Consider the following 19470-nt stretch of genomic DNA (forward strand, 5'->3'; position numbering starts at 1 on the left):
AGAAACCAGAAAAAAAGACAATGCGTTCACGGCCTTCTGAACACTCGAGGCATATTTCTGTTTATTTTAGTAGTTTATTAAAATACTACCAAACTAGCTCCTCTTTACATGGGGATACTGTATGATAAGAATAATACACACAAAGTTTCAAAACATCCAAGCAAGAAAAATGGGCAAGACAAAAAAAAAAAAATGTTGCATATGTATTTGGTTTGGTTTATGGGGTTTAACGTCCCAAAGTGACTTGGGCCATGAGAAATGCCATAGTGGAGGGCTCCGAAAATTTCAACCACCTGGAGTTCTTTAGCATGCACTGACATCGCACAGCACACGGGCGCCTAGCTTTTTGCCTCAAAGGAAAAGCGGCCGCCGAGGCTGAGATTCGATTCCGCATTTTTCAGCACAGCAGTCGAGTGCCCTAACCACTGCAGCACGCCGGCAGAGCTCATACGTATTTGGTAACAAAAATATAGAGTATAATTTAAAAAGACTGCTAAACAATGTTTAAAAGGCATGTACATCCATAAAAACAGCACTGGATGTAAACATGAACTTAATTTGAGTACATATTACAAAACACTAAAATTATTTTTCTGTTAAAAGGACATAACCAAGATATTAAGCAAGCATGTTGGTTATTATATCTCTTAAATAAGAAAAGACCTCTGGTGTTAGTAACATGATCAGGAAGGCTATTCCAATATCTTATGGCATGCGGAAAGGCTGGCATATTAAACACTTTATTGGCTAAAAGGCATTCGGTTACGTACGAAACATTTTGGATAGGAACTATTAAACATTCAATTGTCCCCAATCACATATAAACATTGATTACACCACATGAGGGTCTGCAATGTACAGTGAATTGTACTTAAAAATCCAGCTGGTGTGCTACACTTCATGCATTTTCTATGAACAGTGAAAGCGCAAACTGTGCTTTGTTCACAAGTCCTTGTATGCAACACATGGCCAATTCAAGCTGTACCCTTAAGACGCGCTAGTCTCACCCAAAGACAAGGCATATGACCACTTTCCGTACCTCACCACTAAAAGGTGCATATTGAAAATTACACCTTTAACATGCGCAAAGTTCTCACAATTTATACAAAAAGGAATGCTAACTGTTCTTTCACCTGGTCAACACAGACAGTCATCACTCACCATAAGAATAGGTAGAGAAAGGCAAAAGAAGTAGCAGTGAATACTATTTCTCAGGTGAGGAAATAAAGATGTGCTAAACACACATGACAGTCACAAGAGTTGGTGCAACTACAGAATTCCAGCAATACAGAGAAGCACTATCACAACAAACACTGCAACAATGAAAACTGAATGGTATCACCTCAATGGACCCCATAGGAGGCCCTTGCTGAGTAAGTATGGCAGCATATTTCATTAAAAAAAAAAAAAGACTGAGTAAACTCGGCTTTGGCTAAGTTAAAAGCGTCCAGCGAAAGCTGTGATGTCCATTTACTTTCTGTTCCTTCTTATCCTCTTTTTCTGGGCTTTGACTTGTCTTGCATTGCAAATTTGTATGACAACCGTTACCAACTTCAGTCACACAATCAAAAGAGGTTGTGGCCCATAAACAGTCTGTGGTGGTGAACGAGTCAGGCAAACTCTTAGCATGACAGCTGGCTGAAAGCAAATCGTATGCGTACCAATACACGATGTGGATTTATTCCAGGTTGCATGACAAGAGTCTCCAGTGTGAGTGGCAGATGATGAATGTCCTCCCCTGCACGGGAGGAATGTGTGTCACATGGGCGATGGCAAGTTCGGTCTAGCAACAATATTTTATCCACTCAGAAAGACTCCAATAAAGTTGACTCTGTACGAGTGCGTACATACCACTCATTACGATGACAGGTGTTGAAAAAATTTTGCTGCCTGGAGACTTCACACTAGGATTGGGAGACAATGGATTGTCCACAACATCACCTGAGATCGTAAAGAATGAGCCAAGAACAGAAAGGTGAGACGCAGCATTGGTTCTGAGAACAAGTTATTATGTTTGGCAAGATATAGATGTAAGCAATAATTTCAATTTTCTGCTAGAATTAATACATGCAATGTGCAACTTATTGCATAACAGCTTGCACAGAAACTCTCCAAAGAAATTCTGATTAAACTGTCACAATCACAGCTACAGCATATGTCAAGACTCGACGTCTTTTTGACCTCAATAGAGTTTTCAGATGTTTAGTCACGCTGTCATTTGTTCTGTAACTGTTCAGGTTAATTCCTCACTGTTCCTTAGTTAGCCATGTTTGCATGATCACGTACAGATTTAACAGTGTCGAACGCAGCAAAGGGCTGTGCAAGTGTACAAATGTCACAGCATATTGTAACTACTGACTTCTCACTCATACACAAGAAAATGTCCTTATTATGGTTAATTAAGCTTACTTTAAATTAAAATGCACCCATGAACCGGAAAACTCTATTGATCATGCAAGCTGAGCATAAAATGTCATGACCCCTTTTGAAAAAAAAAAAAAAAAAAAAATTATAAAAAAAGCACTTGGAAGCTTCAAAAAAGAAACCATTCAGAAGTGCCACAGTTACAAACAGCTTCTAGTGGGCTCTTTATTACGGGTTTTAGAGCTCCAAAAACCAATACAAATTTTGAAACTATCAAGGACCACTTGCTTTGAGCGTCTCCCACTTTGCGGTGCATTAGCCCTGCTTCTAGGGTTAATGCATCACCTACACAAAATCTGAGCTTCCCTCAGACTCCCAAATCCTCTAACTTCTACACCTAACAATAGAATGTTTTCTCCCTAACATGCAGCCTTATACAATGGATACTAAGCTTTGTCAACCTCCACTGACACTTATATGTAATAAAATGTCCTAACGTAAGAATTTTCATCACATTGTGTTTTCTGATTCCCTTAAGCTACAGGTTTGCAGAAAAGCAAAAAAGATGAACGAAACAGTTACCGTAAGCATCCGCCTGAGTTAAACACAGCCAAACTGATACATAGAAGAATCATGCACCTTCCTGTGTCCATGTAGTTGGAGAAAATTTCATTTTAGCCCACAGCAGTCCGTCTAACAAATTACAAAGAATGACTAGCACAGCATAAGTAGGGTGTTAACTAATCTGCAACTCAAAGGAGAAATGGTGTTAGTTCAATGTATTTTTTAGGAAGATACCTTTCCTGCGTACCCTCAGGTCGACATTACTAGCAACTACATCCCTTTGTTACGTTCAAATTCTGTCGTAACCATTGTTGCATAGCTAGCATGGAATGACACACCTGAGCAGAATGAGGGGAAGTGTGGGTACTTCTCACAGAAATGCCTCCTCTTCAGGTTCTCCTGAGGCCTGGGGTCAGGATGGATACTTCTTCCAGACACTGTGGGGAAGGATGCAGAGAGCCCCAGTGAGCAAGACAACGACACACAACACACATTCAGCACAAGCGCCCACGAGCTCAGCCCCGCTTTCAAAACACTCACTTTGGAATGGTATGCAGGTCCGGATGTTGTGAGGAACAGCCCAACCCTTGGCTTCCACAAAGTGAAGCTGTTAGGAAGAGACAGCACCACGGCTCTCACTTATAGTCACAGAGACACGTTGCGTTTCCTCTCTAGGCGCAAACTTCAACATGGGAGGTCTGTTTAAGGTATGCACACAGTGACTAATATAAAGCATATAGAAGATGCTTTTGGTGGTAACATAACCCAGTAAGTCAAAAGTCTTGCACACATAGTTATGAGAGCTATCTATACAAACTTGTTCCTAGCTTATTCATTTATGTTATAGGTTTATTTATTTCTTCATGCTTCATTTGTTTTCTCTTTTTAATTTCTTTTCACCATTTACTTGTCTTCTTCTTACATTGAAAATGAAAGCTACAAAATATATAATGACTCTACAAAAACAGAGGCGTGCAAAAAATTGAAATTTCAAATAGTGTGCGAAAACTATTTGCTATTCGACACAGCTTGAGTTGCACCACATGCACTAAGTTCATAGTATATTGCAGCTTCCTGGACACTGAGAAAAAAAAAAGCTGCCTTTTCTCCAGTCATCTGAATTGCTGGTGAACACTACGGTGTTTCCAAACGACACCATCTTGCAGCTGTCAGTTCAAAATAAGAATTTTATTTGAAGTTAAGAACTAGATGCAAGCCTGTCTGGTTTGGATGATACCTGAAAATATATATAGTGCCAGCCAAAAGGAAGATGACATAATATTTTGAATTGTTCGCCAACAAATCTCTCATGCAGGAATGAAAACGTAATGTCAATTTGGTTCTGGTCAGCCTCATTTACCTTAATGCGACAGCGTTAAAGACCTCACATCCAGAAAATCCAAAGTTTGCATAAAAAGCCTACTAGTACTACATCTATATTCACATTGAAATGATTAGAAAATACACCAGTGCCACTTATAAAGACTGCACTTATAACGAATGCTTGCCTACTACAAACGAGGCAGGAGCTGTCCCCAAAATAGGTACAAGTGCAATGACACTGCATTTCAATTAAAACAACCAGCCATCGCTCCACCGCTCAGAGTAAACAAGGAGGTCCCACAAACCCAGCTCCACTGGAGTAAAACTCTTGCATCCTGCCAACCCAGGCTTAACAGTGGAAACAGTGTTTCTTAGGCTCAAGATACCGGTTTCCAGAAGTAATGTGGTGACCAACAGAAAAAGTGCCCTTGCAAATGCCGTTAAGTGCACCAAGGAGTTATAAGATAATTAAGTATTTGTGTTTGCCAGATTGACAAAGCATCTGAAGTTACAGGAGGTTTGTGGACACGAGACAAGGACAGCAAGTAAAGCAAAACTACTACACACACAGCCAGTTTTTGACCAATGGAGGTCACCTCTGAAGTTTGAACGTAAATCATGTGGCAAGTTAGCTGGACCACATGGTGTATAGCTTGGCCAAATCAGCTGTCTTATGCAGGCAAAACAAAGACAGCAGAAAGGAGTTCTGCATGCACACATGCTATGCTAGCTGCTTCACCGCTTTACAGTAGCAACTCTCTCGAATATCACAGGCTAAGATGTCAATCTACTATGATGCGTCACTGCAAAAACTCGGACCACGAACAGTTATACAGCGTTGCCAAAGCAGCTTGTTGGCAGCACATTTGTTGGCAAGGAGTGCATGACCACCTCTTGGCAAGCACAACAGCATCAACTTTAAATGATTGAGACATGCACAATGAACTTTTTTAAAGAAATAACTGCCAATTTTGGCTGACTCAGCAGTTCTAGCTAAAATATGAGAAGTCCACTGATAATGAATGTCAGATACAAAATACATGGGATTATCAGGTTTGTTATAAGTGGGCTCACTATATTCAATACCATTCATTACCAGCTGGTTCCGTTTCACTTTGCCTAAGGTAATCAGGCTGCATAGTTCGCTTCCCCCTGGCACAGTAGAGCTCTTAAAAGCATCCTAAAAACGAAAAAGTTTCAGAAAAAGAGAACAAGGGTTCTTCTTGCCTTACAAAGATTTTAAGCTGAAGTGGGTGGCATAACCGCTACACTGTACGACTGAGAAGCAGACCACCCAGCCCAGTTACTTTCTGCAAAGACAGCACATTAGAGCACATACTTGAACCTTCAAAAGTGCACAAGATGGCGGATGACAGACACAGAAGATGACAGCACGGATGCACTGACTAGCAGCATACTCTGCTACACACATATATACACAAATGCATAAAAGCTCAATAATCATCAGATGCAAAATAAATATAGCTGATGGCAAGAGACATCATAATGCCTTCAGCACATTTAAGAACACAACTGCTATATTAACATTTCCACGAACAAAACAGCCAGAAATGCAGAATGTGAAAACAGGCTTCACATGCAGCATGCAATCAGAGACACATCAGAAACGTACCTAGGGTTTGCCACTAGACCAAAACCAAGTCACCTGAAACAAAAATGAAGAAAAACAAGAGGAAGCTAAAAATCAAAGGTCATGCAAATTCAGGCACAATGTACGTTTTTGCACCACATTTACATGCACTTTACACATGGAGCAACTGAAAGCTTACATCTTCATAGGGTGAGAACCCAGATATGCCTTTCTGAGTGATGAAGTACCACGAGGAACGGTAGTGAAGGTTCTGCGCCATTGCACTTCCCAGCTCATGAAGGAGCAGTCGGGCAATCTGTGAAAGCCTAGCAGCATGTTTGGGAGGAAACAGTTGATGCATATCATCCTCACTTCCATGAGGGCAATTGACTGCAGCAACAGGTATTTATATATGAAAAGTTACTAACAGGGTACAATTATTATGCTACTAATTAGTGAAAATGTGACAAAATTGCTACCCGACATCTAGCAAGGAAGCAAACGTGAAATGCATCCCGTAGCCGACACGCTTACATATGCGAAGCAAATGCAGATGGCCCAACAACTGAGACATGATGGCATAAAACGAAACATGATTCTGCATGCATCACTGGTGAAAAAAATTTGAATATATAGTATGCTAGCATCAACAGCACTGCACCTATTTCTTCTCCTTCTTAGTGGATTACGAAAAAAACGAAGGGAAAGCTTTGCTTTCTGTGGCACTTGCTACCGTAGTCTGAAGTATCCGAGTTGCCGCCATTTGAAAGGAAAGGAACAGGGAGAGAAAAGGAAAAAACGAACCTGGAGGACACTTAAGCTCTACCTAATTAAGGGTATCATGCAAGAGCGTTAATGGCTCATGTCTACAGCTCTTCTAGCAGATCGTCATTCGCATACACTACCCCCTCCACACCATACATTTTGCACCTCACTTGATCCCAACTGCCTTAATTATCTCACACATGTTCATTAGTGTACAGATGTAAGCTACCACATTATGTGAAAGACCACCGAATGAAAATTATAAAGCTGTGCCTTAACATGACTACGTGGCCTGGGGGTAGCATGCCTGACCTGGGATCCAAGGGCATTTGGTTTGATTCCCACCTCACTCTTCTATCTCCAAGAAGCTACCAAAGTTGGCAGCACCTACTTGTCAGCTCAGCCATGTCATGTGGTCCCATGATGTTATGCACACCGCCAACCAAATAATTGGGGTGTGATGCTAGAGGGTTAATGGATCTCATCTCTGACTCCCCCTGTGGATTCTTGTTTATGTATGCACTTTTTTGCTACTCGCTTAAACACCGATTCCTTTATTATATCACACATACTCATTATCATGCAGACATAAGCTACCACATTATGAAAAATATGATGCCCATCTTTAACCAAACCACACAAACGTGCCTGTGTAGTCTATAGGAGGGTTTCACTTGACGTCATCTGCAAGGGACACTGGTGGCTACTGGGCTACCCGCCATGGCAATGGTTTTTGTTGCAGATGGCGCGTGTGCGCTAGTGTGACTGTGATACACAGTGCAACTGTTTTGCTCTTGGCGTATATATGCGGCTCAGTGAATATGCGCGAGGTCTGCGTGGAACAGAGACAGGCCAATATCTTGAAGAAGTTCGACCGTACAGCGACATCGACCTGTACGACTACGACTCCGAGCGGGCCAAGCCTTTGCGATTGATACGCTGAAACCATTACGCTCTCGATCTTGTGGTGCGCTCTTCAGTTTTCTTGCAGTGGCTGATACCAACTTTAAGAAAGCAAAAAAGAAAATGCTGGCCCGCGTTCTCATCCTCGGGTGGTCGCGGGCACAATTATCATTATTCAATTATATTCTGCAGCTCACTTCCAATGATGCTTGTATCCCGTATGGCGAATTTGAGACTGCAAGTGGGTGCTCCAGATGTGCGAACAAGGACCACAAAAATGGTGCCCTAGCCCGCGTGATGCCAGCAGCGCCTGGCAGCACACCGTCAGTAAAACCCCCTTATAGAATAGTGTGCATGGTTCAGGATCGAAGGGTCCCAGTGGGTTCAATTCCCATCTCACCCTTCCATCTCAAAGAGACTACCTAAGCTGGCAGCTTCAGCCAACTCATCCATGTCATGTGGCCTCGTGAGATCATGCAGCCCACCGACCAATCAATGCCAACTACCACTTGCCAAAGGCATGCCCGTGATTTTTGCTCCCGATACTGATGTCGACAATGGCAATGCGAAATTTTCTGAAAAATGAGGCCTTTAACGCTACCACACTGAACTATAGAAGCAGTACGAGATAGCATGCCTCCCACCCAATATTGTCCACACAACTAAGCAGCTGAACACCGTAGCCAGGTGACCATTGTTCTCAATTTGCACGCGTAGCCAGGTGACCATTGTTCTCAATTTGCACGCATAAATTCATGCTTTAGTGTTAACTGTGATAGCCAGTGTTTGTGTAATTACCATTATCAATTAACAAAAATATTGTGTACAGCCCTCCCAGCACCATGGCATGGCATCAGAAAATGTGATTTAAGACGTAACTTTGGAGCCTGTCAAACTGTGCTCAGAAGAAGAAAAAATTTCTATGATTTCTAGATTAGATTCGAATCCCAGATTCCCTCTAGATGCACGTAACCTCTGTCTGCTTGTAAAATCTCTATGTTGAGATGGCAAACTTCAGACAGCTGTGACTTTTCTAATCCGATAAAGCTGCATTAAAGCATTATCTTACACTTCTTAAACTTGCCTATATGTTTTCAGAATAATCACTGCAGCTTTCAGCGCTATTACTTCCACGTGACCTCCAACAAACTTGCTCTTTACTAGGGGAAGCAGGCTGCAGCATCAAGAAGCCGCCAGCCATGAGGAGCTGTGTTCTTAAACAGCCAATGGAAGCTGCACGTTAGCTTTTTCACAATTAGATAATGATGCATGAAATGAACCACATCTCTGCCAGTGTACTTTGTGGCAAATGTAGTGTGCCCAGACTGTCGGAGGCTAACATCACCACGCTTTTGGCATACCTGGCTTCACACTCAAACAGCGCCAAAGTCAGGACCATAGAGAGGAACATGATGTGTGATACGCCTCCTTTTGCATCTGGTTTTCTTGCTAGTCAACAAGAGAAATGCCCCATCTCAACCAACCTTAACCAACATGTGCTTAAAGCCCTGAAAGTTTCTCCCTCTCCTTCAGATATTGTAGAAAAAAGCCAAAAGAGTGCCATGTTCCTGACTCATGCAAATGCTGCTCTATGACACTCAAAAGCTCGCCACCTAAGCTGATGAGAGTGAGCAAACAAGGTGTCCGACACAAACTCACTTGCGTGTGGGCTCATCAAAGGTGAGGAGGATGAGGATGTCCCCTTGTCTCAGATTAAGAAGAAGTGTCTCCAGTTGGGACGAGTCTGGGGTATGTAAATATTAAAACAGTTACCTTCAGCTACATGAAAAAATGCTTCGCTAAAACATACGTTAAAAGTACATATTTGTACCTCATTTCTGACTGCGTTTTTGACACCTGATACAATGCCGATTCTGAAAATGAATGGTTATGCCAAAAAAAGTAAATCAATTTATACAAGCTATGGTAAAATACAGAGGTTGTTATAAGGCAGTACTGCAGTGCTAGCAGTCACAAAGCACAATATGCATTAAAAAAGCTTTCACAAAATGTGTCCCACGGAAGGGGAGCGAGCTCATGTGGCAGACTGTACCTTCCTCGTAGGTGTCGAAATGGCTGACATGCTGTACAAATCGTGTCACACTGTCGATGATGGCCACATTCATGCCCCGCCCGCCACTGTTCAGGTTGGCCCCAAGGATGCTGGCAAAGCAGAGAGGCAAGATATAGCACGAGCATGAAATCGGCACCATTTCTAGACATGCATAGTATAAAAGTGCTTTTCACTGTGTTCCATGACACTATGCACAAGAATGAGAGAGTGTGGAGCAAGAGACAGTGAAGAAGTTACTCGGCTACTCTTGGCACTGCTAATCACACATTTTTTTCAAACAGCGGCCACAAGAAGCCAAGGAATGCATCGTCTGCATGTGTCATCTTAACAAGACACCCATCAAAATGTTGACCATTGCGTCCAAACTCTTCCAGCTCGTGGACCTAAAACTCCTCTCCAATATCTTCAGCTGAGGTTATCATACCGTTCCTAGTTATCAAGTTTAATGAGCAAGAAAAAACTCCCGACATATGAAAGTCAGCTCAAAGGGTTGAATGCAACCCATGACCTCGAATGAGAATGAAACACAAAACTTTATGCTGTTCCCTAAAAAGTAACGAAAAATTGCTGGGATAAAAATGTTTGTATCAACAGTATGCACACAATCAGTGAAAAAGAAGGAGATAGGACAGAGTGCTGAACTTTCAACTTTAATTCAAGAAAACTGAAATCTGCACTTATATACACACGTCGAGTAAAAGGCCACCGGGAGAATAATCAATGTAATGTGACAATCAGGACGTGCTACCGAGCTGGTAACCACACATTCTTTCAGTACGTCAAAAGATGCATAATCGCTAAAAACCACGAGACAATGAATTCTGTGACATACAGCACAAATGTCAAATACAAGAAAGGATGGAAAAACAGGGTTTAGGGTGCAGTGATGTTAGAACATGGCAAGGCGAGAAAATGGTGAAAAGAGTAGCTTTACAAGGGATGGGCGCCAACAATTAACACGGCTAGAATGAAAAAGAGCAACATATGAAGGGTGCCTCTAAAGGGTTACAACAGCACCCCTTCCATCTCATTATCTAAAAAAGAAATCACCTTCCTCTCTGGTTTTATCTGACTTCACCTGGTTTTTAGAGGCACCCTTCATATGTTGCTCTTTTTCGTTCTAGCCGTGTTAATTGAAGTGAACTGAATAGAAAGTTTATTTCTCCACACACAATATAGTGGGAAGAGAGGACACTGTGCAATAATGCAGCTAGAAGTAGCACCCAGTGCCCCAAGGATACATCCACAGCAGTGTGTTTTGCAAACATCAGGCTTAAGGTGAACTTAATATCCCCATCAACATAAAGAAACAGTACAACAGTATAACGCTGATTGCATACACAACAAAAGAAATGCACATAAATAATAGAAACAACATACACTAAGATACAACAAACCTATTTATAAGGATTCCACAATAGGCTTGAGAGTGCACGTGACATAATAACTTATTCTTTGAGATGTCTTGTATACATATATTATCTGCAGCCAATATGTTAAGGTTGGTTGGTTTGTGGGGTTTAACGTCCCAAAGCAACTCAGGCTATGAGAGACGCCGTAGTGGAGGACTCCGGAAATTTCGACCACCTGGGGTTCTTTAACGTGCACTGACATCGCACAGCACAAGGTAATTTCCTAAGTTATAGGGTAAGGACTGTTTACGATATGAGGTACAGCAAAAGAGCTGAAGCCAGGGTAAAGGACATCGTGTATTGTAAATTGGTGTATATTGATGTTCATTAAAAGCTGCAAGCAACAGTTGATTATTTCCTTTAAGTGCATTTTTTAATGCACATAATACAGACAAAATACCATATTGCTTGAAGTAATGAACCACATGGGAATGCCAAGGTACATTTTCATCAGTCTTACTGCATGTTTCTGTGCAACTAATAGCTTGTGTTTGTTATGTTTTGTTGTGGTACCCCTGACACTTATGAAAGTATGCATTATAGATAAGAATATTTATAGTTGGAAGTGTGTATCTTTGTCAACACAGGAAACCATTGACTCTGTTCATTTTCTTGCGGATAGTGTTTATGTGTTTGTCCCAAAGCAGGGTTTCCGTGAGCACTACACTGAGGCATTTCATAGTGTCTACAACTTCAATTCTAGCACTACCCAGCATGAGATCGAAATTCATGGAGACAAGCTTGTTCTTTGGATGAAAGATAATTGCATTATTTACTCATTCTTTCCCAACCATTCACACAAATATTCTAAAAATTGGTTTCCATACAATAATAGATCTTTCATTATCACCGGGCAAAAGCATTGTGAGATCATTGAGGTAAGCTATTAAAGTCACAGGTACGAAAAAATAGCTTTTATTGTTGATGATGTGTGGTCATTGACAACTATTTTCATGCGGTTTTCTAGGTAGGATTCAATTAAGGATAAACCTATTCCTCAGATTCCATAATGACGTAGCTTATGCAGTAGCAGAGATGGTGGACTAAGTCAAAGCCTTCGTAAAACCAATAAAAATTCTGAGAACAATTTTTCGGTCCTCAAAGGAATCTATGATCAGTTCCTTTTATTTATTAAGTGCGATTTCTTTTGACCTCCCTTGCCTGAATCCGTACTGACAGTCAGAAAGCACTGAGTGTTTTTCTAAAAATTTGGTTAGTCCGGTAAAAATAATTTTTTCTAAGCCCTTGGACAGTGCAGGAAGAACTGAGATCGGTCTATAATTGGACAGTTCTGTTTTTGCACCACCCTTATATATGTATAGCCACAACCTTTGCAATATTTATTTGGTCTGGAAACATTCCAGCGGAAAGAGCAAGATTGTAAATGCCTACCAGTACCGGTGTGAGTAAGTTAATCACACAAACTTAAAAGGCTGATTTGAAAGCAGTCTTTGTTCTCTGCGTTACTAGATTTTAGGATTGTGAATACAGTTATTTCATGTTCTGTTACATGCTCAAAAAACATCGACTTAAGAACATTTGGTGTTTGATAATCATACCCTGTGGTACCAGTGAAAGAACCGCAAAGGTCCTTTGTAATTATCAACAAAAAAACTGTTTAGTTCATTGGAAAGCTCTTCGTCCACAATAAGTTTACCATTCCTTGTGATGTTATCAATTGTAGTCTTTGTATTAAAATTCAAGATATTCAGATGATCCCAGGGTTTTAAAGTTTCTGGACGATCTAGAAAAATTTTAATAAAGTATGGAAGCTTTGCGTTGTGTAGTTCCTTGTTGAGGTGGTTGCGGAATTTTTTATACTGTTTCAGTTTTGCGAGATTCCTAGACTTCAGAAACTACCCGTACGGTCTTTGTTTTTTGGCGCTCATCCCTCATACCGCTGATGATTTCACTGTTTTCTTGCCTTGCCTTGTTTTAACATCATTGTGCCCTCAACCCTGCTTTTTCATTTTTTGCCTTTATCATTCTTGCGTCCTCAACACTGTTTTTCCTTCCTTTTTCCATTTGACATTTGTGCTGTATGTTATGAAATCTGCTGTCTAGTGTTTTTTAGCAATTATGCATCTTTTGATGTCCTGAGAACATGTGATTACCAGTTCGATAGCACGTCCAGACTGTCACGTTACACTGATTATTCCCCTGGTGGCCTTTTACCCAGCATGTGTATATAAGTGCAGATTTCAGTTTTCTTAAAATAAAGTTGAAAGTTCAGCACTCTGTCCTATCTCCTTCTTTTTTCCTGACTGTGTGCACACTGCTGATACAATTGGATTACATCCAGACCGTGTTATAAAAATGTTTACTGCAGGCACACTTTTCTTGCATTCAATCAACCACACGGAAAACATCAGGAACCGGTTAAAATCTTTAAGCATGTACTAAATGTGCATGATGGCACTGCACTGCACCAGCAAAGAGCTACTGAAGACAAGCTTTAGGGGTAGTGGGTGTGCCTAATAACAATGATGGCCTGTGGCTTGGACAGGCCAGAGAGTGGAGGCCACTTCATGGGGCTTCTTCTGGATGCATACCACCACAGTGTACTGCACTGCCACATTGATGAGGAAAACAAAAAGTGTGATAACTGATGCCATGATGCCGTCCCATCAAACACAATGCTGTAAACCCATTTTATTTGCACATACTTCTCATTAAACAAGAGAGACCACTGCAAGTTCTGAAGCACTATCATATATTTTTTCCTTCTTTAATGCCAGCCCAGTAATGATTGCTTATTTCCTTCTGTCCCTTAGCATTTTCCCTTCGCCCCAGTAAAATCAGCACAATAAATGTGGAATAGCCTAATATTTAACAACGGCATTTTTTTAAATACTAAATATCTCAACGCTTCAAACCCAAAAACAGATCTGACAGTGCCAGGCAAAGGCACGGCAGTTTCAAATGGCTCTGTTTGCTCAGAATGCCCTCCGGATGGTCAGAATAGAGTGGATAAGCATCCGCTCCTACACATACTATTTTCCATCGACGCACAGTCTTGGCTGGTCATGGTGGTCCTTGCCAGTGAAGATGTGCACTGCGAAGGAGTCGTTGGCACATGGCTGGGGCAGGCCACAGTTGGGGACCCGCTCACCCACCAGCACTGCTGGCACCACATGGATGACCCTGCAGCAGAGGTGTCAGGTAGGCGTGCACCGCATGGATCCCATACTGCCACTCATTCATCCATAACACACAATTAGAAGCAAAGAGATAAGGCAGATGTGATGAATGGTGGGCTAGAGATGTAGTGTTGGGTTTGGTGTTTAGGTTTTGTCGGTGTCGCAGCCCAGATTAATGATGCAGTTTAGTGCCAGGCAGCTCTGCATGCTCAAGACAGGTGTTTGGATGCTGCCAACAATAACAAGACACACAATAACATATCAAAACAACATATGTTTGGACTCAGCATTTGAAACCACATACAACGTTGCAGATGAGCCAGGTTAAGTGAACAACACAAAATGACTTTAGTCAAGGCTAAGCCGTTTAGAAATTGTCCTGCAACTGTTTCATGAAGATGTACCTGTTTAGCGTTTCACAAGAAACTGACATTAAAAACTCTGGTCTACTAATGTAGTAGATATGATAGCTAGATAAGGAATGTCCTCTGTGGTGCATCATTTCAAGGCCCAAGAACAGAACAAGGATTCAGATTCAACAGCAGTGCCCTCATATAAGTTTCTGATTACTTCTGATGAGTATTTCTAATAAATGTTTGGAGTATTCTGCAGATGCAAAAGAATGATTGGGCAAACAAGTGGCTGCACCAGAGGCAAAACTGTCCCACATTTGGTGTATTAATGTCTATCACGCTGCCAGAGGATCGGGGATAGCTGCTGACTATGCTGCCTGCAGACTGCAGTGGTGACCACTTAATAAGGACCCTGCCACATTCATTCAGTGGTAGTAGTTACAGCGTTCGACTGCTGAGCCCAAGAATGCAGGATCTTTCTGATGGGGATGAGAAGCAGACGCCTGGTATAGGGCATGTTAAAGAACCCCAGGTGGTCTAAATTTCCGGAGCCCTCCACTATGGCATCCCTTATAGCCTGAGTCACTTTGGAAAGTAAACCTCATTAAAACCAAAAACCAAACTTAAACAGGTTTAAGCATTCCATCATTCTGGAAAACAGCCAGAAATCTGAAGGTACAAGGATGGCCTATGCTGAAAAGCTATGCGCTCTAGGGAAAAAGGCATTCCAAATTTTTTTCATTCAAATGAATAAGGAATACGGTTCAGGCACTACTAGCTCCTGGCTCAACAGTGAATAGCGTTACAAGAAGTGTCCTAAAACGGACACATCTAATTAAGGTCTTCAATATGAGTATTGCCCATCACATGAAGTACACTGTCCCATAGTACGACATATATCACTATGAGAAGAGAAAGTCGTTTTTTCTTTTTAAGAGCTATACTTACTCTGACTCCGTGTCCACTTTCAGAGCATTCAGAAACCCTGTCAAGCTGGTCATGCTGACATGCAAATCTTCATACGCCGAACCCGCTGAAAAGAAGAATATAGTTAAAATGGTTACCGGTGTTACCGGCCCCGCAACTAAAATTCTTTCAAGCTTAAGATTCAAGCTTAATTTGAATAGCGCCAAAAGGAAACGAAATGTAATATTTATGATAGAAAGCTAATTATCAAGTTGTTAGTGTTATTCAATACGAATATGTACAAGCTCCAAATAAATGTGAATAAACAGCAAAGGGAAAGAGAACCAGATAAAAAAATTGCAAAGCTGTAGGTTTGGTTATGCCACATTACAAACAGGCTACGCAGAAAAGCCGAGAAAGTCGTGCAAGTATAATAAACCCGAATAGTTATGAATCAGGCTACGAATTACACCAAATATGAGAACAACATGCACATACGCAAATGAAGTGATTAACTAGCGGCTCACCAGTCGCATTAAACCCCAAACCATAGTCACCACTGGCAGCGTTGTAACCTGCGGCAAAAGGAAGCATTAGAGAATTGCGGTTATGATGTGACAAAACGACGAATACGACGGCTTACTTTTCCAGGATAACCACGGTCTGAACAGTATGTAGAGCAAAGAGATTGCAAGCACAAGTTTCAGGCGCAGATGGGCAGCTGAAATGAACCGAACAAGTTTATAATGTGCCAACAAGAAGGCGTACTAGCTATTTGAACTTACCACTCCCGCCTTTGAATAGCTTGTGACAAATGACGCGCGCGATTACCGCCATGACAAAGGAAGAATCCTAAGGCATTGTAGCCTACCTTCGAGCTGCTCAGTCTGGCTCAGATGGGAAATTTGAAACTAGACTCTAGACTATTCGGACTTGAACGCTTCAATGCTCCAACCCACATATGCGGCCCCAGCTGTGCCATTGCGAGCCTGCGGCCAACTGCCGCGATGCGGCAGCACAAGTTTAGTGCTTAACGCGCGAAATTTAAACAGCTATACTGTATTTACGCATTACGCTAATATCTCGATGTTAGCGTAAAGTATAGCCCGAGCGGCCATAGAGACCCCGCTACACGGAGACAAAGACCCCCTCATCACCTACAAGGAGCTCTTTGAGACTCCGAGACTAAATTAACAGAAAGATCTATCCACCACCAGATAGGTCCCTAATACCCTCAGAATGCAGGCCTGGCGAAAAATTCAGGCCAGTCGCTTCTTTCCTCATGTTACTCTGCATAATGAGTTGACAGGGAACCCAGAGGCTTGCAATCTCTGCAACATACCTCTGAGTCAAAATCACCTAATCTGGCAATGCCCCGATTCTCCGGGAGCTAAAGAAACTGATCCCTTTGATCAAATTACTTGGGAGTCCTACATCCGCATCCCAGATGTGGATGAACAAAAGATCGTCCTACGCCTGGCGGAGGAGGCTTACTCCAAGACCTTCTCTGCGGCCACGGCACAGGAGAGCCGGCAAGGAGACCCTCACCCTGGCTTATTCCCTGCTCCGAGGTCCATGTCGGTGTAGTCTTTTCACTTACTCACTCACTCACTCATTACGCTAATATATACGCAGTAAATAGAAAGTCTTGTCAGTAATTTCTTCCATAGTTTAACTGCATGCTTTGATGACATGGTAAATGTTTTGGTGAAGGCGAAGGGCGATGCCCAGCTGCAACGACATTCCAGAGGCCTTTGACGCACATCCCCTCTGCGCAGACAAAACACCTGTTCACAAAGCGAGTTCGATCACCGCGCAGTTCGGTCACCGCACCGCGCAGAACCACGACGCCTATACTGTGGCAAGCCCGACCGTGCCCCAAAGCACATGACCACTGCTTTTCTATTCATCTCGTGGGTTCACATCTTGTCGTAGAGATAAGTTCAAGGACGATAAGTACTGGTTAGATGGCTTCGACCAGATCACTCCTTTCATTGTGTGGGAAGAAGACCGAAAGCTTACGAACGTTTACGTTGCCCTACAAGAAACTGTCGTGTGAAAACCGCTAGTGCGCAATCCCACCTGGCGTAAGTGTAGGATAGGTCTTTTTTCTTTTGATTTATTCTAGCCTTAGGGGTTTGGTATTACAGAAGGGGTGGGGAGAAATTTATGTTTGCTGATAAATCATGGGGTTGATTCGCTCACATCGATGCCATTAGTTTTAAATTGCACTGTTTAGGCATGTAGATCCAATTGATTTAGTACTTAATAATGACAGCATACTTGGAAAATATCGTGATATCAGCACAATGATTACATTTCCTCGTGCGTACCGGTGTTTCAGAGACTCCGTTAAGCACTACGTATCTGAAGTGAAAAGAGAGTTTTGTGGGAAGGGGTGACAAAGGTCAGATAATAAGTTATTCAAACATTTACTTTTTCTCTGCGGGAACACTAGGTTGCAAGTAAAAGCAGTGCTCGCCAAGAGTTTTTAGGGAAGCATTGGTAAAAGCCACGTGAGTGCACTTGGCGAGGCCCAGTCCCCATGTTTTTTAACTTCAGTCTTAGTAGTCCCGTAGACCGGTAGTCCTGTGGTAAGCTAAATTATTGCACTATATGATTGCAATTATTGGGCTTATGATTGCGATAAGAGATTTGGAGTTAGTCTTCACCTCTTCATCACTTAGCCGCATTAGTGCTCAGAATTTCAAAAAGCGCTCTTCTCTGCGGCGCAACAATTTTCGGTTCTACCGACGCGTCACATCGAAGCCATGTGGCGCGAGGCGCTCGCATCCATGTTCATGAGCTCGTGCCGCTAGGTTGGTTGGTTGGTTGTACAACTTTTGATTCCATCGGAAATGGGGAGTCGTGCGTCCGCGGATTAGAGGCTGGCAGGTAGCCCTTGGCTTGTTGCGGCCTCTTCCGCCAGGTGGACGGTGCGTTGCTGGATCGCAGGGTCCGCGCTTCGCAGCAGGGTATCCCAGGCTTCTCTACTTGTAATATTTTGCCCTAATGTCGAAAGAAGGGCCAAACGAGCCGAAGCTCTAGAGCGACGGTTCAGGAACATGGGAGCAAATGAAGTAGTCTATGTTGATGCGGCAAGTGGCAGAACAGGTGCGGCGGTAGCTTCGGTAGTCGATGGCCGAGGGGCACCGGGATCCGCGGCAGCCATCAGAGGCCGCAACATAGAGACTGCGGAGGAAGTTGCGATAGCGATAGCTTGCGTAGGAACAGAAGCCCAGTTCATAATTAGCGACAGCAAAACTGCCATTCAAAATTTTGGGAAGGGGAGGATATCGCCGGAGGCGGCCAAAATCCTCACCCAAAGAACGATAAATAGGAAAATTCAGTTAATTTGGACACCCGCTCACGCTGGCGTCCCTGGTAACGAGGCGGCTCACGAGCTAGCCCGAGCTCTCTACTTCCGGGTAGCCGTCGAGCCTCCCGAACACTGGGTATACGACGAGCGTCTGATAAATTACGGGGAAATCATCGACCATTATAAATTGGGACGTAGACTGGTACCCCCGCCAGATGTTACACTAAATAATAGAGAAGCTGTCGCGTGGAGGCGGCTACAAACTAATACGTTCATAAACCCGGTCTGGGCGTTTCACGCGCTACCAGATCTTAGGGACAATGATCTCTGCAAACACTGTGGGGCGAGAGGGACCCTCGACCACATAATTTGGGATTGCCCACAATCGTGCCGCTAGGCTGCGCAAGCGTCACGTGATATACTTTTTTTTTTGATCCCGGGCTGGAAGGCTGGAAGGCTGGAGCAGCGAGCAGTGGCCTGAGCGGGACAGAGAAGTTCATGGGTGGTGCATGTATACGCAGTCCGATCGCATGATTCTGGCTTGGCGCACCGCGAGTGCCAGAATTGTTTGCCTCGCAGCGGATAATAGGAAAAGCGCATGCTCGCTTGCAACACATGCGTACAAGCGGTCATGTTTTGCAGTTAAGCTTAGTTGCGTCAACAGCAGCAAACCAAATCCTCAATGTCCTCCTTTTTGAAACAGCTTGTTTTGCGGTTCTTCGACTCAGTCGGAGACAGCGCCAATGACACCTTTTG

The 19470-nt window shown here is 42.8% G+C and overlaps 1 protein-coding gene across 1 annotated transcript in view; it reads right to left on the reverse strand.

Annotated features, from left to right (window-relative positions):
• LOC146207330 (protein O-linked-mannose beta-1,2-N-acetylglucosaminyltransferase 1-like) overlaps positions 1 to 16377 on the reverse strand; it is a 31172-nt gene extending 14795 nt beyond the window's left edge. Inside the window, exons 1-12 of the mRNA XM_084585769.1 lie at positions 16181 to 16377; positions 16039 to 16116; positions 15923 to 15970; positions 15438 to 15522; positions 13991 to 14140; positions 9564 to 9673; positions 9170 to 9254; positions 6042 to 6168; positions 3469 to 3535; positions 3267 to 3365; positions 1852 to 1941; positions 1662 to 1738 (exon numbers count right to left, since the gene is read on the reverse strand). Of these exons, the coding sequence (XP_084441895.1) occupies positions 1662 to 1738; positions 1852 to 1941; positions 3267 to 3365; positions 3469 to 3535; positions 6042 to 6168; positions 9170 to 9254; positions 9564 to 9673; positions 13991 to 14140; positions 15438 to 15522; positions 15923 to 15970; positions 16039 to 16116; positions 16181 to 16232 (1068 nt within the window). The 5' untranslated portion in view covers positions 16233 to 16377. The remainder of the gene's footprint in view (positions 1 to 1661; positions 1739 to 1851; positions 1942 to 3266; positions 3366 to 3468; positions 3536 to 6041; positions 6169 to 9169; positions 9255 to 9563; positions 9674 to 13990; positions 14141 to 15437; positions 15523 to 15922; positions 15971 to 16038; positions 16117 to 16180) is intronic.
• Between the last annotated feature and the right edge of the window lie 3093 nt (positions 16378 to 19470).

The sequence above is a fragment of the Amblyomma maculatum genome, chromosome 1, assembly GCF_055883805.1.
Source record: "Amblyomma maculatum isolate TAMU_Amacu chromosome 1, ASM5588380v1, whole genome shotgun sequence".
Taxonomy (NCBI): Eukaryota; Metazoa; Arthropoda; class Arachnida; order Ixodida; family Ixodidae; genus Amblyomma; species Amblyomma maculatum.